Below are 23,535 nucleotides of genomic sequence, written 5' to 3' on the forward strand. Positions count from 1 at the left end.
TGGAGATGGAGCAGAGGAAGGGATTTGGAGAGGCCTATTAAAATGTCATGAGAAGAGATGTATCGGCCTTCTCTGTTTCCCCTCGCGTCCACTCTTTTAGCTATCCACATGATTTGTGTCTCTGAGTAAAAAGCCCCGTCATAGCCCAGGGCGACCATTTTCTAGGCATAAAGGTCAAACTACTCCTTTTCTTACTTTTGTTCTGCGTCCACTCCCACAACTCATTCTGTCGATATTCTTTTCTTTTTGATTTTTATGATATCCGTCTCTCCCGTCTCTCACATCTGCTGTTAGTGTTCTATTTGTTTCTCCAATGTTGTCGCTGCTATCACGCCATCATTCTCAAGTTAAGCCTTCTGTTTCTTGTTAAGTATTGTTAGTGCTTCCGAATTGCTTTTGGCATTAAAGTGACTTAGTCTGAAATCAATATTCATTTGTCTCAACATTGTTTATGAAAGAATTTATGCGTCATAGGAGAAAACAATCTAATTAAATGCCTTAAGTCACAAACCTACTTGGGCATTTTTTTGCAGTAATTTAAGAAGGTGGCCTGAGGTAAACAAAAAGAAGGAGAAACGGGGACAACAGGGATGTTAAAGGAAGAGAAAAATAATGAGCCTGGTCTGAAGCCACTCACCGGGTCCACATAGGGATCATCAATGACGTCCTGATAAAAAGGGCTGCAGCCTTGACGCTCCAGGTTGGAGTTCTCACACGCCCCTTCTTGACTGGTGGCTCCTGCGTCGTGACCCTGAGGAGCCATCAAAACATCATTAAACTTTCACGATGTGCCCACAGCACTGTCATCTCTCTCCATCCCACAGCTCACATCCTCTCTCGGCTTTTTTTTCTCCTCCCTCCTCAGAAAACCTGCAAACACGGACCGCCATCCCAAACCGCTGTCCAGACGAGACACGCCGTCAATCTCCGCCCCGGCGATCGCGAGCCTGTCCAGCCGCCGGCGAAAAAACGCCAGATATTGAAATATTCAACAGGCGGACGATTAATTATGCAAGAGACGAGCTCTTGATTGGTTGTTTTTCGGGAGAGGACTATGAAGTCTGTGCGCAGGAGTGTGTGAGATATGAGAGACGGGAGCAGACATGAAAATGCACAAACACACAAATACCGCGCAGCTCAGGAACAAATTGAGTTAAAAACAACCATAAAGCAAAAACATGTGCAGTCATTGCTTTGTTATGGTTGGCTGCTTGATCATGCTTTATACAACACACTGCTTTTCATGCATCCATAAACAAGTGCATGTCAATACAACTCATTAAAAACCACACGCGTTTACACAAGTTAGTTAGTAAGTGAATACATCAGGCACTTTATCGCCCCTGGCATAGAAAAGTGGCCTCACCACCGACACATCAATTAAAATCAAAACAGAGCGTTCTTACTTGCAGCGGCCGGAGGTAGTTGAGTGATTCCTTCCACCAGCGGTGGTCGCTGACGGCGGTCAGCACGGCCTTGGTGGTCACTCCTGTAGTGGTCAGCACCTCCATGGTCTTGGCTGTGGTCCTGTGGAGTAGGTCTCCGGCTGTCCCCACGGGGGAGCTTGTGGACGGGGCGCAGGCCTGAGGACAGAAGCGACGGGATGGACATAAATGATATGACAGACATGTTATTCTATCGTGTCCCTGCAGTAACAGTCATCCTGCATTACACCTACAGGATCCTCTGCATATTTATTTGTTTGCAAATGAAAAAGCAGCATCAGAGGGAGTTCTGTTATCGCTACATCTGTACTTTTATATGAGACCAAAGGACAAATTTTGAGCTGAGGACTCTTGAGTGTCGACGTGCTATTAGATTAGGTTGTGTTCTCTTTTTTATTAGGTACTTGAGAGAAGCACTTCAATAAATGCTCTATGTGTTTGTCACTTTATTTGTATACTGTGAAAGGGAATAACTATATGCACAGTTCAGGGCCCTGCATGAGAGACATACAGTTGGTACTTGTAAAGAACTTTTTTTTACTGCCACACAAGTTGTTATAGTCCTAATTTGGGGCACATCCTTTACACAAAGAAGGAGCTCTGTGATATCTGTTTTAACTCCACACCATGAAAAACACAAAGGTTCACTTCTGAGAGCAAAAGTTTGACATGTTGGGGAAAGAAATGCTCATTTTGCTCTCTGGTTTTGAGTCAGATTAAATCGATACCACTCACATTTACAGTGTGTCTGTAAAAATCTAAGGCTACAGCCAGTTTGCTTAGCTTAAAGACTGGAAGCGGTGGGGAACAGTAAGACTTGTTCTGTTCAAAGTTATCGAAATCCACCTACTACCAGCGCCTCTGAAGCTCACTAAAACCAAAGTGTAAAAATGTCAATTCACTGATCTACGGGGGATTATGTTCTAGAGTATTTCTAGGATCTGAGCAGAGACTTCGTTGACTTGCTGATGGTTGCGAGCCCAGACGAAAAGGTGATTATTCCTCATTCTGACACAGATTTAAAAAAAAAAATAATAATATATATACGTGTTATTTTTTTAACTGGTGAGCTTCAGAGGTGCTGATAGGTGCTTACTGGCTGCCGGTTGCTGCTACATACATAGCGAACAGACATGAGGGTGGTACTTCATGTCTAACCCTCCCAGAAAGCAAATAAGCGTATTTCTCAAAATCCACAATTAATCAGTTACCATCAAAATACATTAAAGGGGCGCTACGTAGTTTTGGAGAAGAAATTAAAACTGAGAATTCTAATATTTACAATATTAATGAGGTAGTAATACATTCATATGGATCAGAGGCATTTATATTTTCCATATCTGAACAAACAAGCTGTTCTCAGCTGGAAATAATGTCCCCAGAACACTGTTTGAAGGTAGAAAGGAGGCAGGGTCCGCCACATATAAACAAAGCAAAACAGAATGAAACTGTGTTGTCCTTTGGTGTTGTGTTGTTTATCCGGTTCATTCAGTCATGAAAGCAAAGAGAATTTGTTTATTTTGCTTATTTAGGCACACAACATTAGCCAATGAAAAATCTTCCACAGGACACATTTTTCCTATTTTAGCTCCTTTAAAGCAAAAGCAGTCATGCCCACATTGTTCAGCCAGCCATTCTGATGTACCAGAACTAAAGAGCAATAAAAAATACATCTTTCCTTATCTCTAAAATGAACAAAAAATAATAACAAATGAATGGTGCATGATACTGTGGATTGCATTTCTGAAGCGCACCACCAGTTTCCATTATATGTTGGTTACTGTGCATTTGAAAAAGGAAATCAAAACCAAATTTAGAGGGGCAGTGGGCCGGGGCCAAATCGTTTAGTGCTTTTCATCAATACTTCATTTGGCGGGGGATTGAGGGTCAGGGAATGAAAGGAACCAAAACACACATACACTCGGGATATGTAAGGGTGGAAAAAAAGACACACTCGCACAAAAATAAATAATTGTACCTCCAGAGTGCGCGCATACGCTCATCCAGGGCGTAAGTATACACGAGCGACGAGCAGGGACATCAATACAACAATAAAATGACAACAGACAGCTTCAAATGAGCGCCCATCCACACACAAAGGGGATGCGATGCAAGTCATGAAACATTAACACCCACTCAAAGCATCATAAAGCTGGCGGTGCTGAAGGGGAGGCATAAATAAACCAAGGGAGCTGAGCAACCTTAACACTAGATTTACACCTCATCAAATATGAAGTAACAGAGAAAACACACAAACAGGACAAAGGGATGGAGACACACCCACACAGTAATGGTAGGGGAGAGAATTCCGACAATGAGCCGAGGTTCGGCTCTAAATGGGAATTTGGGTATTTTTAAACCAGGGCCTTATGTTCACATATTTTGGTGTGCGAATGACTCATGCTTAACAAAAGTTTTGGAGTGGGTCCGGCAGATTGTCTGAGTTTTAATTCTAAGTGTCTAACAACATTAGAGAAACATTACCTACAGAAAAAACCCTGTTGTTAGTAAAGTAAAACACAAAAACACAAGCCTTTGCTCATGTAGAAGGCTCGTGAGTGGTCAGTTATTGCAGGAAGACAGCGATGGAAACATTAGTCAGAGTTAGAGCGAGGAGTTTACTTCAAGGAACTGCAGGTAAGAATTTCATTCCAAAGTTATGGCAAAATATTGAGCTGGTTACAACCATCTAGAAGACGCCACAACTTTATCAACTCAGAATGAGAGATTTCAGAATGAAACTTTCCTTGAATGGAACTTGACTGAATGAAAAAAATCGTGATATTTAACAAAAAAACATCTATCTCTGTAGGAATGATTCCCGTAATGTTGTCAGACAACCTTAGCCTGTCAGTGGCAAAAACAAGCATTCCTTCTGGAAGCGACTTTGACAGATGCAGTTGCCTCAATGAAATATATTGCGATCTTGTCGGAGCCACCAGCTGAGGCAACCTTCTGGACAGATTCCAAAACTTCTGGCAAGTATGAATCATTTACACATCAAACTATGGAAACATAGGGACCACGCTTAAAAATACCAGACTCCCCCTTTAACATACAGGTTTACACTTTGAGACTACAACACAAACCTTCACAGAGTCCGTCTCGTCGGCCTCTCGTCCACTCTCAGCGCGAACAGGCTCCATCTGATAGTTAACTGTCTGGTACAACACCTGGAGGACGGATAGATTTCCTTTAATTGAAAAGCCAAAACCCAATGGTGAAAGGAGGCAGTTCACTGTGTTCCTTCCAATATTTTGTTTTGTGTTGGTCACCTCTTCACCTTATACACACTTCTCAAAATAGTCGAGAGAGAGAGAGAGAGAGAGAGAGAGAGAGAGAGAGAGAGAGAAGCTGCACTAACAGCTTAAGAGCTACATTTTCTGGAGCACAGGTTTTCCATTGCTTTTCGGCTCATGACCCTTAAAAGTGAAGGAAAGTCTACTTCGACCAAAGAGTGCTGATCAGTTCTCAAGTTGTTTCATTTGAATACTTCTAAGGATGTCAAAAGAGGTAAAATGATTTCGTTTCATTGGAGAAAAAAATCTTAGAGGAAAAAACATAAACATAATTTCTTTGGCGAGGGAAAAAACTTTTTTCTTTCCATTTTCTCTTCCAACTTTTCTAATTATCTTGTGACCTCTCTGAAAGAGTTGTTAGCAGAGGGATGTTAGACTTAGATTGTAATATTAAATGTTTTATTAAAATGCCTGACACTAGCCGTTATCAAAGAAAGTGATGTACGTCTTGCCTTGCTGTCTTTCTTTTTCGTGTTTTCCCTTTCCTTCAGTGACTTATATAGGTTCCTGTGCATGTAAATGATCTTCAAAGTTAAAAAGGTCAAAGCTTTCACCAACAGAAGCTCCTCTCTCCCACAGTAAACACTGCTCCTGAAACGCCTCGTCAGTAGTCTTGCCTTTAATTCAGTGATTTTGTGACATCACACTACATCACCGTGTCATACGTTCTGCATAACGTATGCCTAGCAGCTAGTCTGGCATATAAGATTTGAAGAAGCGCAGCTGCCCTGTTGTTGTTGTGCTTGCTCAGGCGTATTTGAGATGACCAATCAGAGCAGACTAGATAATTGGGAGGGGGGCCTTAAAGAGACAGGAGCTAATTAAGAGCATTTCAGACAAAGGTCAAATACGGCGCTGCAGCACTTGACAGTATGAGAAAACCGATGTGTTTTTAGCATTAAAGCATGTAAATGTATATACTTAAAATAACCCAAAATTAAAAATATGAACTTGCAAATGAGCAGGATATGTCTTATGTTAGTTTTGGAGTATTGGGGCAAACTACTAGTAAAGAGTTCCAGTTGTAACAAGAGAAAAAATCAATATACTGTTTCTAAAAAGCCAAACTGGTCAAAGCAGAGTGAGCGAAAAGAGGTGACCTGAGTCTGCAAGTCACTGGAGGCGGCCAGGAGGCTGTGGATGTTGTCAGGAGGACAGTGGGTGAGAGAAAAGGCTAAAAGCTCCTGCCGGGCCTCCAGGTCTCCATAGCCTTCACACTGACCGAGCAGACTGCACACATCCCACGCTGGACTGTAACCTGGAGGACGAGCAGACGGAGGGAAACGAGGTGGGGAGGTGAGGTAACGTAGGTTAAGAGTGGAAAAGAGGAAAAGGGGGTGATGTGTTTTCAAATTAACATAAAAATGAGAGCAGGAGATAACGGCGAAAGAATCGATAAAAACAGAGCGAGAGATGATACAAAATAAAAGGTTACATATGAACAGAAATTTACCCTCAACACACACAAACACATCTGAGCAAAGGTGTTTTTTTCATTTTTGCATCAGTGTCCTTCTATTTCTGCTAATCTGCCTTAAATCCTATCAGATAGAGGAACCAAGGTCCATCAACACACAACATAAGCGCTCACACACAAACTGACAAACTCTGAGATTCTGCACAATAATAGATTCAGAGAATACAATGCTGAGATATTGATGATACAATAGAGTTGCCTTCCGAGCCCTTGGGATATTAATACATATTTAAGTCTAAACCACATTTCCCCTTGAAGAAAAATACCTTTGTAATAACTGTGCTGCATTTGTTCCAGCTTCATCACGGTCAAAAAAAACACAACACGCCATCCAGACTTCATTCTCACAAACAGATTCAATTATTCCCACTGCGCTCTCAGACAGAGAACAGCGGTGCTTATCTGATTACACCTTCTCCTTCTCCCAGACACCTTTTTTCGCATCCACTCTGTCTCACTGAGCTGGGTGGGGGGGAGAGCTCAGTGAAATTCTATTCACTTTGATTTTACTGTGGTGTAATGCGAAACGGGGTCGCAGAAAATATACAATTATCACAGTGACCACTTTAAATCCCTTCAGGGAAACTTGGAGGAGCAGACAGTCTGGATTGTAATATTACTGCGATATCACCCTCCTTATTGTTGTTCTTGTGCATGAACACGCACAGAGTCGCTCATTTTCGATTCTGGCCGAGGACGGATGTAAGTAGCACAATGTGAGTAAGTCTCAAGTGTAAAACCACATAACAAATCATTACTGGTAACACCAACAGGAGGCAAAGCGTAATGGTAAATCTATACTATATTTATTACAGAACACGTGAAGAAAAGCCTCTGTGTTTGAGTGAACTTCAGATGTTCCTAGTGTCTTATACTGGCTGACAACATTTGCCATTCTGTACGTTGTGCTGGTTACAGGTCAAAGTTACAGGAAATGGTCCATCTGTTTCCATTACTTATTTTTGGAATTTGGCAACCTCGGTCTAGTTCTGATCATCATTCCTATCAGTTACAGGAACAACTTAGCTCCACACACAAAGAACTCTGCAATGTCGTCAGAGGTTATAACTCATATTTCGGGTGCATCTACTTTCGGTTTTACTCCGAAATAAGTGGTTTAGATAATTAATGCGAGGGAACGAACTTACTCATACAAAATCACCCCGTTACGTCGCGAGCCAAAAGCTTTTAAGCTGTAGCGAGTGGTCGGGCCAGGACACGATGATTCTTCAAATGAGGATAATGGCACACGCACTGAGACGATCTTTCCTGAATTGCACTCATATTGGTGCAGCTCTTGTTACCTTCATTGTTCGATTATATGGTACACCTGCGGCTAGGTGTGTCCCCACTTCCCAAGATGTCATCACGAATTTGTTACTGAAACTTTTCACCAATAACCAATAGTGCTATCTTAATATAGCTGGTAAAATAGGGTGAAGGGAACTATTCATATGTCATCATATCTAAGGGTAATAAGTAAATGTTTGTTTATTCAAACTCTGTATCTCTTAATTTTCGTTTCGTTGAGGATACCAATTATCAAGTGGAAATATTTGTAATACCAGTGCAGCCTAAATGTGATTGTGCTGGGCCTTGGAAAATATGGAAAGGTCGTGATGCTACATTTTTGGAAAGAAATCTCCGGTTGAACTCCGGTTCCCCAAATTCATGGGAAGCGTTGGCCTCATCTAATGCTATAATTGAACCAAATGAGGGGAGAAGGCAGACAGGAAGAAGTCAGCTTCACATTAGCGTTTCTACAAGTGTCAGTGCGTGAACTACACACCTGCAGCCATGAGGTCCTGACAGTGGATGTAGGAGGCCTTGAAGTCCAGACACTGGAGGGCTTGCTCTGCCAGCAGGGTCAGCACTTGTCCTTTTCGCGTGGCCTTGTCATCCCCTACACACACACACACACACACACACACACACACACACACACACACACACAGATAATAAATTAAGCAGAGATAAACACTTGAGAGATGCAACACATGAAAGTCTTTTCAAAGTATGTGTTTTAATCAAGAGGGATGTCAACATGTCAAAGTGAACTCGCTAAACGGCAAATCTCATAATCCTGCATATCACGTACAACATCTGGCTTAATAAACCTCCATCAGTCTACACACACACACACACACCCAAGATACAAGGTTGGAATCTAAGGATCTAAATGTATTAACAGCACCACAGAAGGAGCCCAAGACTACAATTAATCGGTGTCCACCATAAATGAGGTTATTGCCGCGTCTGTTCGTCTCAAGGAGGGAATACGAAATATCAGATAATGGCGTCCTGCTGTCTGGTTAAACAGGACTAAATCTCCGATTGATATCTCAGTGTTGGCGGGATTGGTTGCGGTGTTAACATTCATGTGGCGGCTCAGGACAACCCTTTGATCTCAGTTTCGAAGCTCGATAAACAAAAAGGAGAGGACAGGACGATCAAAAGAGGCCGAGGCAGAAACAGGACTTCTGAACAAACCTGTACACTGACGATCAAAGAGCGCAGGCTGAGATGAAGGAATGCAATGGCACGGGATTGCTCAATATGTTTGTGTGTGTGTGTGTGTGTGTGTGTGTGTGTGTGCGTGTGTGTGCCCGTGCGTGTGTGTGTGCATACGGAGTGAGTGACGGATAGCAACGCTTACTACAAAGGAGGGAAAAAAGGCGTAGGTCAAATATTGCATGGGTGACTGGTGAAAGGGCGCCTTCAAAAGCTGTCAAGACCTCAACATAGGAGGAGGCTTGGGTGTGTGTCCGTCAACACACCTTCATTCGCTCCGTGAGTTTATGAAAACATTCTCCGGCATTGATTTTCAAGCCGATCCAGATCAGGCATCTTGGGCCTTTACCTGTTGTTGATGGGCCAATCAAAAGGTGTGATCAAAAGGTGCAAACATTTCAGAAAAAAAAATACGCTTCGACTACAACGTCGACTCCAGAGTGTCTTTATGAAAGCACAATTTAATTTGGAGTATGATAATAATTGATTAATTCAAACAAAAATCTACTTTTTCCAGCTGCAGCCCCATAAGACTGAATGATTTACACAGCGTTTCTGTAGACCGAGGCTGCAACCAAACCCTTAGGGTTTTTAACCGGTGTGCTGGTGATACCTGCATTAAATATTCACCACAGAACCCCAGAGCTATGCGCCCTTCAAAAGCCTCCCCCCTGCATTTATTTATTTAAAAATGTGTTTATTCCTCTACTCATCTCCCTCTGCCTCTTTTTTTTCTGAAGCCACGCAGCGAGAGCTGCCTGCTGACTGAATGTGAGCAGAAGAGAAACAGAAATGCCACAAGGCCGGTTAGCAGGTTTCCTTCGGCTGGCAACAGGACTCAGAGAGACGACAGAACGATCTACAAGATGAGAGATGAAGGAAGGGAGAAAAGGCAGATAAGAAGACTCGGAGAGACCGACAGACGGACACAGAAGAGTCGAGGTCATATTCTTGAAGAGAAGAAAGATAAAAACAAACGTGGAGATTCAGAGAGAGTGAGATGATAATGTTGACGCCATTTTGGAGAACAAGAAGTTACAGGATGACGTCTTAAACTTTCCAAGATGTTGTCAGTTTAATGTCATGGCTGTAGGTGGCTGCAGTGCTCCAATATACTGGGAATGCACAAAATGGCAAAAGAAAACAGATATGATGATTAGAAAGGGATTTACAATTAGTGGGAATGAACACATTTTTCCATTTTCACTGAGAAAACTTCCAATGACCCAGTGCTTCATCATAATACTGTCACACATTTCACCTTTTCAAAGAGAAGTGCAATTTGGATTCGATAATATTTTGATTAATTGTTCAGCCCAAAAAAACAGCCAACATCATTAACTTTTCATGTGTTGACTTGATTGCACTCGGCATCAGTCAGCTGCAGTGTGCGCTTGCAGTGATGCTGCAGTTTCATAATCCCAAGTGGAAGATATGAAAGCCCACACAGAAACATTAAAAACTCTTATGAAGAAACGCTAATTGAATATAGGAGAGTCCCATTTGGATTCACCACAAGACGACTGATGTAAACACGTTTCTGGTGTCGAGATTGTGCTTCTGGGAGCTCCTACAGCGAAGTGAACACGAGAGGGTGGAAGAGGAGAAATGGTGAAAATCTGTATGACAAAACTAGACGAGGCCCATCAGCCGCTTCCCCCGCAATGTCTGTGAGTGTGTAGGACTGTTGCTTAAAGAGCTGAGTCCACTTTAAGAACGGGTCATTCCACCGCGGACTGAGAATTAACCCCGCAAATGTTTCACTTCACCTTTTCCTCTTCATACTGTACGTCAAATGCTTATTAATGCACAGATGATGCATTAAAGTCTATCTTTTTTTTGGTCCACAATACTTGCACAAGTGTATTTCAGATATTTTCTGCTGGTAACAAATATATCAAGCGATAAAGGTCGTTGATGTAACTAGATTTTAATTAGAAAAACCGTCTGTTGAACAAATTGAATTGAACACGAAGTTCTTACCAGCATCTGTCGGCTTTAATGGCGGTTTGAGGATCAATACTTTGATCTGTTCTTAAAGCAACCTGGTAACAAAAAGAGCTTCAAAGAGGACTTGAAGGTTGGCGCCTCAATTGAAGGTACAAAAATGACCACTGAATGAAACCAACAGCTCTGGGAAACAGTCAACGATCGATTATCGTGAACTGAATTTAAGTTGGGGTTTTTTTTTTTCATGAACAGGCTCTTCAAATGATATGGAAGTCGGAAGATACAAAAATAGAAATAAATATGGAAATATACAAACGGCTCACTAAATTAATTAATATCCATTATGAGACTGTTCGGCCCGGTCCTACCCAAATGTGCTGTGAATGCCAACCGCGTTAATTTGCAATGAAGCGGAAATTCATAAAGAAAAAGTAAAAAGGAACACAGGGATGAAGTTTGTGGAAATCCAAATGTTAGATTATACAGAAATAAATACACACCTTTAAAAGTTAAAGCATAATTATCTAGTTATGTCACATTTGATAAATAATTAAATGTAATTTAATTTTGGTGCATTTAATGGCATATCAATTTTTTCATGCTCATTCAGCAGTTTATATAGTACTTTATTATTTTTTTCAGATTTTGGCACATTAAGTCCTCCATATTCACAGAGTTTCAGAACCTTGACGTCCTCACACTGAACCTTCCCCTCACTGTCTTAACTATAAAGCTGGAGTGCAAAAAAAAACAAAGGGTTCAGAAAGCACACAAATGATGCATCTAGGGAGTGAAATCTGGTCTTCGGGGTGTGTGAGTGTGTGTTTAAGTATGGATTTCTGCTTTGCTTTGCCACACTTGAAGACGAATTTCCATCTTGTGTGAGAGCCATTGGTGTGCTCGCTCAAAGTACCCACGCATGCTAGGCTATGTTTGTGCGCCTCGTGTGGGCGGACCCTTCTCATTTAATCTCATGAGCTTTGTCATGAAACTGCCACCGGAGAAGAGTCTTACTCATTGAATTTTTTTCCTCTCATGCGCACAAAAAAAAAAGCAAAGAGGAAAAGAGATGGAGGAGACGAGGTCAGCGGTGTCAGAGAGACTGTCTCATCGGTGTGTGTGAGTGTGTCTGTAGGTACAGTACCTGCAACTCTGAGAAGCGAGGCCAGATTGAGCAGAGTAGTGGACTGCTTGTAGGCCGTGGAGCAGTGGGCGATGCACTCCTCGATGAGAGACAGGCGGTCCGATCGCAGACGCACTGGGAGGGGGGAGAGAAGGGAGGCAGAGGGGGGGAGGGCTGTCAGACATGATCCGCTAATTACTGTATTCAATCTGGAGAAGTTGCAGCTGATGATACAAACGATGTGGTGTGAATGATGGATGCAGCTGCTGTCTTGATGTCCGCGAAACAGTAACAGTGTATCGTTAGCAACAATGACGGCCCGCCCTGACAATGCATTGTTCCATGCTGATGACAAGATGTGCGTTTATGGTATCTTTGGATAATTACATAACATGAAAATGTGGAAGTCAAATATTTTTGCAAGATTATCTGAAGATAAATTGGCTGAAAGTTTAAGTCATTTTTCAGATTTAGATCCATTACTTGAAAAAAAAATACAACAAAGTTGCAGCACTAGAAGAAATAAACACACATATATATATATATATATATATATATATATATAACAAAATCCGATCAAGTATCATTCTCCAAGATAACAATGACATAGTCTTGTAGACCAAAGCTTGTTTTATAAATTTGCTGTCTGTGACTTTGTTGTTTGAGTCTGGGAACTCTCTAGTGATGTGGTACCCGACGGACTAAATATAACTCTGAGTGTGTATTTATGTTTTCACCGTGTCCATTTGTTGAGTGGTTGGTTGGTTTGTCAGCAAGATAACACAAAAACTGCTGAACGGATTTCCACAAAACTTGGAGGCCGGGTCTAGGCCCAAAATGGACACTGTTAACTTTTGGTGTGAATGCAGGAATTTTCTCCCACTTTCTTTGACAAAACTGCCTTGGTGGAGGTATAAGCTCCATAGAATGCCATTCTACTATGTTAAATCTATATTCTAGTGAAGGACACAATTCCTGGAGGTTCACTGCTTGGTGTTTCAAATGAATCGAATGCATCTAATTTGGCGAACACCTCAAAGGTTTAAAACTTTTTCATAATGACAGAGTTTTGTTGAGAAACTCACAAAAGTCCATTTCCATAATTTCTTCTTTTTTTCACACTGGAAACCTGAGAAATCACACATTTACAGGCCTCTGTGCTTTTCTCTGCACCCTGCTGAGTATCTTTATGGCTCGGTATAACTTTGGGCGAGGCCTGGAGGGAATTTCCGGGGAGAGGGTGGTGTGTATGAAGTGTCGCCTAAGGCGCTGTAGGAGGGCTGCAGGAGACAGCCCGCGATGTATTACATATGCTCAAATCCTTTCACGTCATACTTGTGTGAGGTTTATCTTGGAGCGTTGGAACTTAGAGGGATCAGGCTTTTTACTTTGGTGTTAAGGGAAAAAAATATTGTCTGTTTTTGTGCGCGGACAGTGTGTGTGTGCATGTGTCCCTGAAGTCAGTGCAAAAAAACGTAGTCTGAAGGCACCACAGGCAATACAGAGCCATGGATCCCATCTGGCCCTGAGCACTGAAATTAGGCTTCAAGCAATCATATATACATAAAAAACACAACACAACACAAAAACTAATAATTGGAGAGTTTTCCTTTTTACTCCAACTCCTTTGTTACAGTCGTTTCTTTTGCTTCTCATAGTATCTTCTTGAACTTTCTCCTGTTCTCGCTCTGTCTCCCAGGTAAGAATAAGTGGGCAGCGAAAAAATAATGCGAGTCGACAGCAGGGAGTGAGGAGAAAGGGAGGCGAGAGCGAGGGGGCAAAAGAAAAACTGGGGGATAAGTGATGCAAAGAGAGAAGGAAGGAGAAGAGAGAGAGAGAGAGAGAGAGAGAGAGAGAGAGAGAGAGAGAGAGAGATGGCAGTTTCTGGCTCCCTCTGTCACAGCGTTTTTTATGCTGGCAGCTCAGTTTGATGAGGGCAAAGGGGGAAGAAAGCTGAGGCCTTGGAGGCAAACAACACCTCGGTTCAGAGGTGGGGCGACGAGGGGCCAAGCTGGTTCATTCCGGCTGCACAATTTCCTCTAACAGAGATGCCGTGCCTGCAAACTGCTGCGGTATGGGGTACCAATGTGCAGCCGGAAAAGGAGAGAAAGAGAGCGCGTGGAGGTGAATACTGATCGTCAGGGGTTTACAGATGGAGCGGAAATATAAAAGAGGACGTGTGTGTGTGCGTGCGTGCGTGCGTGCGTGCGTGCGTGTGTGCGTGCGTGCGAGTGTGTCGGAGGGCGCACGCTCGCCGAGACCAAACACTTCATTCCTAATTAGGCCATCAGGCAGATGTTGTTTGCTCAACAGTTGATCCATAAATAACCATATATTTAGATATAATGGCAAGAAAATGTGACATATGGAGGGATGGAGGAAGTGACAGCAGGGAGGGGAGACAGGTTGCACGGTACGCGGGGACCAAGGGAGGCGGGATGACGTCCCTGCATCCTCAACGTGTCTGTGTTTGGATTAAGAACTGAGGATTAAATGCGTAGACAACAGATTCGGGAATATAAGCATGCTTGTTATTAAATGACAATACTTCTACCAAGACAGACACATTTTTTGTCATACCTTGGAGTGGCAGAATGCTGACCCCGAAGTCTTCCAGCTGGCTGAGGGCGCTGATGAGGTCCAATTCGTCCTGGATGACCACGGGACAGTCTGTGATCAGCTGGAGACACGTCCTGTGGAGACAGGACAACCAGGTAAAACAAGGACACATGACTACCACTAGGCCGTATTAATTTGTCCCAGTGGTAACTGATCACAAGATGTTGGTGTTGAGCTTTAGTTGTATTTTGATACTTTTACCTACAGAGCCAGGGTAGGGGTTCCCCACTCTTTCAGTCTTTCTGCTGAGCTAAGCTTAGCTAACCACCCCCTGGCTATAGTTTCATATTCGATGGAAAGAGACATTAATCGATTGAACTTTCATTTACATGCCTATACTCCCAAAATACTGGACTATTCCTTTAAATACCAGGATGAAAAGTGACCGTCAAAAAGGCCGTTTAAATCATGTCCTGTTTCTAAATTCGAGGTCAACTCAACAGAAAATGATTTGTTACAATTAAAACAGGCATGAAGGTGTGCAAACTCACTTCTACTGAATCTGATAGGACGGCATAAAAAGATTATGAAGCAGGAGCAACATGACAAAGTCAAGAGTGGGAAGAACTCACTGAGTTTTACTCTCTCAGGCGCACATTTTCAAAGTTGGAGCAAAAACGGGTCATAAAATACAAAGTCTGTGAAGTTTCCGACATCGTGATCAGAAACATGGTGAGACTCCTCCGACGGATTTATTTACAAAGTCTAGACTAATTTGACGGATCTACAGCAGGGGAGTTTTCTGCTGCAACACAATCCACACTCATTACCCTTAATAGGATTATGTAGCACATCACTTAGCATACGTAACAGCACACTGACTGTGTGAGTGTGTGTGTGGCTGTTTCAGTGGAGAGTGTACACTCTCGTTTTCTTGTTTTTTCCCCATCGCATAATTATACAATGAAGGCAGAGACTGAGAGGGGGGGGGGGGGGGGGGGGGAGTGATTCTTTTTTTCAAATAAAGAAATCCCGAATAAAACACCAGCTCGGAGAGGAGCTCTGACGTCAGTTAAGGGAAGGAGAGGGGGAACTCGTCCTTGGGATGTGTGTTTCGGCGTAGAGGCACACACTGACCCGCAGCTTCAACAGAAATGTAGAGCGTCTCAGAACCCCCCGGCAGCGTGATGAAAGCGGACCAAAACACACATCTTCAGAACAGGTTGTATTTTCTAGCGGACAAGCGCGCACACACACACTCAGCAAAACACCCAGCACACAGCTTCCTACTCTTTGAGCAGGACTGGAGTTCTTGCCAGGGCCGAGAGGTTTGTCCTGGCAAATGAGAGCAGAGGAAAAGGGCCGTGGACGAGCAAATGAGAGACAGAAAGAGGGCATGTTGATTATGTACTTTTGCTGTGAAGTGTCTGCAGCCTTGTGTGTGTGCGTGTGTGTGTGTGGAGAGAGAAGCGATGGTGGAAAAAAAAATCCTATTTCAGTCACGATGTGCTTCGCAGCGTGTGCTCTGTAATTTGCAGATAACTACTTCCCGTTAAACAGACACCCGAAGAGCACAAGCTAAGATGTGTATAACAGTTATGAATGGAACACCAAAGTGAAGACCTTAACCTTCTTTTGACCAAATCGAGCCGCACACCAGCAGCGCACTGACGCAAGCATCGTGGGGTTTTGTTTTTTTTCCCTGTCTCTTTCCTCTCTGTCATATCCACTCCAGCTCTCTCCCGCTCTTACAAGGTCTCGCAGGACAAGCTTGAGTATGAGAGGCACAACCAGCAATAAAGAAAATCACCCGTTCTCACTTTTTCTTGACCTTTTTTCTGCAAAATGGTTGCTGGAATATGTGCTGCTACACCAGAGTAAGACATTTTTGACAATTTATTGCGTACTCAAATAGAGTTGTTGGGTCAGAGGAAGTTGTTGTCTCTGACCATGAAGTTAGAGAATTGAGATGAAAAGCAAACAATTTTCCTCAAATTTCACTTTCACACTTTGTTTGACTGTATTTACTCAAGAAATTATGAACGATGATCGGTTGTATGGATCTCGTCCAGCTCTGATAATGACAATCACGTCAGTCAGCTCTCCCTGGGACCAACTGGAGGCAAAGGTTTCATAATAAACCTGAAGAAAATTACTCTAAGTTGACTGTATTTGCAGTTGCCTCAGTCAACATGCTAACATCAGTTAAACTCTCCACAACTTACGTACTCAATACTTAATGTCAGTTCACTTTTTGAATATTTTAAACAAACATTCTCACCACATCTAACAAACTGCCCCTTAAATGTTCACTAAACTTTGTCTGTCAGCCATTCACTGCTGCACAGTTAGCGTACTCTGAGCTTTGAGAGCTAAAACAGCTGCATGACACCGGTAGAGAGTGGTCAGAGTGAACCAAATCACTGAAGTAGTAGGCTGCAAAACCAAAATAAAGAGCTATAACAGGGGTACTCAAATACGAAGCTTGAAGGGCCACAAAGATTTTTTTCAATGACTCAAAGGTCCATGTATTGAGGTCGGTCAGGCCACATGCAATAGTACTGTAATATTCAAAACAAAATGTCCTTTTCATTCTAAACAACAAAATACGAACAGAAATGAAATGTAATTTCTATTTTAACATAAATCAAAATACATGGTTGAATATTTCCTCTTTTTGTTTGCCTTCAAACATTGTGTCCATCACTTCAGTCATGCATTATTTCATTTCATTGTGACATAGATGTGACAAGAATCCTGCTTGCAGCTTGATATGACGATTTCAGTGCATTTATTTGTGTTGTGCTTATCTCTGAATTTTGAGGAAATGTCTCTTCAAAGTTCCTATGCTTCATCTCATAATGCCGTTTCAAATTGGGAATCTTCATCACAGCTTTTCCTGGCATATTGTAACACCGCTTGTGGACTGTGGCGCAATGACTCTTGGGTATTCTGTTGGTGTAATTATGGTTCGTGAATGTGTCTGTGAATAAGATGATATGTAAGATGGTTGTGGGTTAATTCACGTCATATGTTCTTTGATTAAATGGTGTTGAGTTTTAACAAGGATGATAAAAAAATTTGGGCACCGTGAGTGAAAGGGTGTTTGCCGGGAGAAACTCCGCGCCCGTTAAGTCATTAAATCACGTACATATACAATATGATACAATATATTAAACTACGGAATATACGGGCTGGTTTTTTGACTGTTGCATTGTTAGATACGAACGAATGCAAATGCATTTAATTCTTGAGTCCCTGATTTTCACTGTTCGCTTTGTTAAACCAGTGTATTTGGAAACACGTTATTTTTAATGTCTTACCGCCGGTAAAATGTGAATACACGAGCTGCTCCGAAAACGAAAGTGAAAGGTAAAAAAGTTACGCTCGCATCGTTGAGTGACCCACCTGTCTGTGTATCGTTGGCATGGAGACAAGTCCCGGTGTACACGTGCTGACCCAAACAAAACACATGGTGAAAGAATAACAGTTCAGGGGCCACAAATAGGAGGCCGGCGGGCCGGATGCGGCCCGGGGGCCGCCTATTGAGGACCGCTGAGCTATAAGCTGCGAAGATTCTCCATATAGCTGAAAGGACCTATTTTTTAACCCATTGTTTATGTAAAATGATTGATGAATGCAGCTTTAAACTAAGCTACATGAACTCAAGACATTTGTAAGTGGCTGTTTTACTGTGATCGTGCTCGGGATGTGCGTATCCCTCAGTCTGACTGTAACTGTGCCTCTCTTCTGTCTGTTCTGACTGATGTTACGGGATAACTTTAATAGTTGAAGGGGATCCCCATGTTATTTTAAGAGGAATCATTTTGCCCTTGTGTAAACTCGTACCTGGAGGCCCCTTACTGCATCCACTCAGGACACGGTCAGGTGTAGAATGTGTACCTGTCCGAGCATGTGTGCACGTGTGTGTCTTCTGTATTTAGTCCACAGGGTGAAATGTGTGTCTGTGGAGCAGTTATTTTAATCTTAAGGACACAGGCAGCTGGTCTGTGCAGACTGTAAATCCAGAGCGACAGGCTCATGTTCACACTACTTTCTGCCTCATATCTCAAATTCACACGCTGCAAGCACACACGCGGATGCACGCGCGCGCACAGTGGGAGCGTTACAATGGATGATGTTGTCCAAAGAGTGTGGAGGGGGGCCTCTGTATTAGTTACTATAAATGAATGACGACCCAATTACTGTCCCACTTCTCTACTAGGAACAGACGGTAAGGTTAGACATCCGCAGGCTCCCCTCTGAGATATGCAAACCAGCAACAGACACACATACAAATACTTCTACTCGGTATATAAACTTCATGTGACGTACTATAGGAGAGGAAATAAAAGCAGCCAATATTACTTTTTTCTTTCCCCAGTCAGTCATGCGAGCACAAAAACATAAATCCACCCACACAGAAATAAATGGTGTTTCTCATACATCAACAACAGGCAAGGTCAACGTCTCAGACTGCATACAAACACTTCTGCAAGGTTTGGTCGGAAGTTAAATCCAACACATAAATTTACCTCTCCAATCTGAGCTACACCAGAGTAAAAGGTCCAGTGTGTAGGATTAAGGGGCAGAAATGGGATATCATATTCATATATATGTTTTCATCTGTGTTTTATCACCTGAATCATTGTGTTTTCATTACCTCAGAATGAGCCTTTTATACCTGAAGAAGATAGCAGGCCCTCCTTCACTGTGTCGGCCATGTTTATATTGTATCCCAGAACAGACAGACTGGACCCTGACTATAGAGAGGGTCTTTGAGTCATTTTTAAATTTTTTTAGCAGCCATCGTAGGGGAGGGTGAGTCGAGGGGTTGCTCAGTTGGTTGCGATCTGCGACCTCACCTCTAGACACCCTCAATCCTAGGCTCTGAATATGAATCTGAGAATTTAAATTAGCCCATTAAAGAAGTGAAAATTGGCAAAATGATTGTTGAAAAACTTCGAAATTGTGCAAAAGCAGAAAATTATCCCTTCTCCTCATCCAGGAAGAGCACCAGGTTTTAACTTTTGTCTTGGCCGAACCGTGTTACTGCAACATCACGTGAACAAACGAATGAACGAATGAACGAATGAACGAACGTGGTGCCATCTCCAATGCTGTATCCAGATTTAAATGTCAGAGCCACGATTTTCCTCCTCACCTGGCGAGGCTCATGCAGGGGTCTGTCAACGTAGTGGAGGAGTTGAAGTACTCCCTGGCAGCAGCCAGCACTAATTCCACGCTGTTGTCGTAGGACACCTTCAGAGCGTAACCTTTACCCCGGAAAGACAAGCTGACAGGGACGTCCTGGTTGACCTGGAAACATTAATATAAAACGTAGAGATCAACCAGACTGCAGCATTACAATTCATCACAGGCGGTTTAAACATTCAGAGACCTCAATGGGAGGTGCGAGTGTAAATCTGTGTGGTAGATTCTCTGGTTTTATTTAATATACCTTGGAGCAGTGCATGAGCTGCCCTGCCAGGCGCACGTTCTCCACGCGGCTGGAACACAGCAGAGACTCGACGAAGACCTGCCGCAGTCGGGAGGGAGAGGAGATTATCTGTAGGAGCTGAGAGCTTTTAACCGAGTCACAGTTTTAACATCGTTTCATAAGTTGAGTTGTAGAACCCGTCGGTTCAACAAGTGGAAACACGCAGCTCAGTGTGAGAAATGTTGTGTCATTCACTTTGTCGCCTTAAAATGCAGGTTTATAGTACATGGTTAAATTGTGGAAAATTCTGTGTAACCTTTAACTGGAGTGCAATACCTGGTGACACGTCTCCGGTTTGAGACAGGCGTAGACGTTCTGCTGCATGTCAAGCAGGTCCTGCAGGAGACCTTTCCACACCGTCTCGCTCACTGGAGGGATTCTGGACGAACAGGCGCATGAACACTCATTAAAAATTGATATGGATAAAAGAGTCATTTCCTCTAAATGCTCCACAATAAAAGTCCCCAATTATTTTGTTATTTATAAAACTTTTACTGTGAAGTAAAAGCGGTATATGCTGTTTTTTTTTTCGCCAGCAGTAACTTCCAGAAAAAAACCCCAAAACAGCTCAAAGCAAACATGAAAAAGAAAATATAAAACAGAAAGTACAAGCAGGTATGCAGGAAAGAAACTAAACTTCAAACCACAGAGATTCAGTTAGAAGCTACACAAGTACTGAGAACTGAACACACTGTGACTTTTAAAGACATTTTCTGACTCTAGTGTTACAATTGCAATATAGGCTTGCTTGAGGGGGAGAAGGGAGGTCATGGGTAAGCTGTGGTTGCGAGACATCACCGCAGCTGGCTTGGTGACGGGATGGGCGCACTTTGGAAAAGCCCCAATACAGATCCTAGTATCATCGTCACCCAGTAAAACAGGCAACTGAGTGTGTGACTCTTGTGTGTGAAGGACAGTGAGTAACTAAGTCAAGGAATCAAATGTTCCTCGATGATCATAAACTCCGCCCCCCCCCCCCCACACAGATATTGACAGACGTTTGTGTTAATCAGTGCTTGACTTTATGCACGAGTTCATACTTGCGGCCAGTGTGGCGGCACAGTTTCACCATCAGTTCGTGGGCCTCCTCTTCGCTGTTCTGGCTGTTCTTCACGTATGAAATGGGTTTCTGCAGGCCGTGTTTCTCCAGAACCTCCGCCACACTGTTGCGCACAGACACAGAGGTGAGTGTGTAAGAAGACGAGAAAAACAGCACAATAAAAACATACAAACACAGCTTTACTTCGCGTTGATCAACTGGTTCTTTCACAAAAAAAGAAAGAAAAAAAAACAGAAGACAGGATGATTGGCAGCGGGAAGAACCACTGTAGGAAATGCCAAAGAAGAACAAAACGAGGGTAAAAAGGCAACCTGTAAAAATCCAAAGAGAGTGCGGAGGGGAAAGACAGAAGATGTGTTCGCTCTAAGCTGTTCATTATTTTGGCAGCACAAAGTCATTTGCAAGCCACAGTGCAGATGGAGAAAGTGTAGAGCAACATGATAAACTGCGTGACAACGAGCCAGCACCTCTTTGAGAGCGTGCGTTTGTGTGTGTCTCGGAGCATGCCGATGCTGGTGGCAGTCTTATGTGACCGAGGGAGACGGGGTGTGTGTGTGTGTGTGTGTGTGTGTGTGTGTGTTGGTGTGGGATTAGCATGGCACCCCAAGTCTCAACAGGGTCGTGCTGCTACAGATGTTCGCACTCTGCTGCAACTCATTACCATAGTAAACAGGTGCCTGCGTGTGTGTTTGTGTGTGTGAATGTGAGCAAAAGACAGACAACAAGTCTTGATATTTACAACCGCGTGTAAGCGTGTGTTGTATTTGTTCGAGTGTGAATGTGTGTGTGGGAGTGTCCGCATGTTCCCTGTGCACATATTAATGTGCCAGCAAGTGGTAGTGGCAGCAGCTGAAAACAGCTTTTATTCTGGAGGCGCTCTGAGAGCAGACACTTCGCATTTACTGCCTGATTCATCTGGGTAAGAGAGTGTGTGTGTGTGTGTGTGTGTGTGTGTGTGTGTGTGTGTGTGTGTGTGTGTGTGTGTGAGTGTGTGTGAGAGTGACAATGCTTCAGCACAAAATATACATGAACACACTTCCCAGGCCCCCCCTGGGGTGTGTTTATGCATGCTTGCGTGTGCCTGCGTGTAAATATGAGTGCATATTTGTCTGTAAAGGCCAACACTATGCTCTAAAACAGGCTTTTCCTGATGTTGCTTCCTCCCCATCCTCATCATCATCATCATCATCATCTACATTCGCTTCAGGCTCCCTCTCTACCCCTGCCTTCGTCCTTATCCTTCCATCCTTCCTCCTCATCACTTCTCTGTGTTCGGAAGTTCACCCTGAGGGGAGGAGGGGTGGAGGAAGGGAGTGAGACAGAGAAAGAGAGACACGTAGGTGATTTTAACCTGTAACAGAGAGAGCGCCTGAGGCTGCTTGAATACCATGGGACAGACACCGGTCCTTTGATATCGAGTGTGCGTGTGTGTTGACTGCACATCCATGTCTCCTCTCATTCTTGGCGTTTTGCACCAGAGCTGTGATAGGGGAGGGAAGTAATAAGCATTGCTACAAAGTGAACGTTTACCATGCAACGCAGCGCTAATCAGCAAACCGAAGAGCCACTGTCTTCAGTGTTTTCAACCCACAGCTATAGTGCGCAGCAGAGATTAGGGCTGGGTGCGAATAACAGTATCAGTGCACAATACATATCTCAACATTTTCTAATCTCCTCAAAAGCCTCCCACAAATGCTAAGACTAAGCGTCAACATCAAATATCAGGATTATTTTTCACCAAACACATCGAAATCAATGCTGTGACAGTATTGAATGGATGTTCAATGATGAATAACCATCAGTAATGTGAATATAATGACAAAGTGCGTAAAGGCAAGTGTTTGAACAAGAAGGACAGTCAGTCAGAAGATCAGTTTAGCCTCTTGCTAATGTCCGGTCAGAGACAAATTAGACAACTTGAAATCAGGGACTGTTGTGCTAACCTGTCTCCACCACTACATCTCCAATCAAGCTGTTACACTCGACTGGCGGACTGTGGTCCAGACCCACAGAGCGCAGGACTACGGCGGGATGAGGAGAGGGGGACTCTGTGTTTATAACATTGATACTACTGACACATTGCCAAGATCTATGGATGAAGTTTTTTGTTTTGTCTGAAGACCCAAAGATATTCCCTGAAAGCCGTTAGAGAAAAGAAAAATAGAGGCAAATTATTCATCCTTTAGTTCTAATCTGCATGCCAGAGGGAACTGGGTGGACAGAAGGAAGATGGAGGAGAAAGGCGAAATGACAGCTCAGAGATGGTGTGAGTTGTGCTGACGTACCTGAGATGTTTCTCGAGTTTGTCTACCTGATCGTGGAGGGATGTGGTGTCATCTGTGTCTGGCCTGTAGGATGATAAAACACAGAACAGAACACGAACACTGGTAAATATACATTTGTTTGATTAGAGCGAAAACAAGTAGAAATGACTTCATAAAAAAGTATGTTTGTTCCCGTGTGTGTATTCATTCTAGTAAAGTGTACACAGTGTACTGTAGGTGCGTATGTGCGGTTGTGTGGCCTACCACTGTGAGGTTGCACTGATTCCCCACTAAAAATAAAACCCCATGATGCCTTGCCTTGAGGCAAATGATTCTGGGTCAGGCTG

The 23,535-nt window shown here is 43.1% G+C and overlaps 1 protein-coding gene across 1 annotated transcript in view; it reads right to left on the reverse strand.

Annotated features, from left to right (window-relative positions):
* The window catches only part of nbas (NBAS subunit of NRZ tethering complex), a 188,844-nt gene that overhangs the window by 111,177 nt on the left and 54,132 nt on the right, over positions 1-23,535 (reverse strand). The window contains exons 27-38 of the mRNA XM_030405478.1: positions 23,210-23,272; positions 20,905-21,027; positions 20,141-20,243; positions 19,826-19,903; positions 19,529-19,683; positions 14,386-14,498; positions 11,827-11,940; positions 8,011-8,124; positions 5,845-6,002; positions 4,535-4,618; positions 1,407-1,583; positions 638-751 (exon numbers count right to left, since the gene is read on the reverse strand). Coding sequence (XP_030261338.1) covers positions 638-751; positions 1,407-1,583; positions 4,535-4,618; positions 5,845-6,002; positions 8,011-8,124; positions 11,827-11,940; positions 14,386-14,498; positions 19,529-19,683; positions 19,826-19,903; positions 20,141-20,243; positions 20,905-21,027; positions 23,210-23,272 — 1,396 coding nt within the window. The remainder of the gene's footprint in view (positions 1-637; positions 752-1,406; positions 1,584-4,534; positions 4,619-5,844; positions 6,003-8,010; positions 8,125-11,826; positions 11,941-14,385; positions 14,499-19,528; positions 19,684-19,825; positions 19,904-20,140; positions 20,244-20,904; positions 21,028-23,209; positions 23,273-23,535) is intronic.

This window comes from Sparus aurata, chromosome 22 (assembly GCF_900880675.1).
Source record: "Sparus aurata chromosome 22, fSpaAur1.1, whole genome shotgun sequence".
In the NCBI taxonomy this organism is placed as follows: domain Eukaryota; kingdom Metazoa; phylum Chordata; class Actinopteri; order Spariformes; family Sparidae; genus Sparus; species Sparus aurata.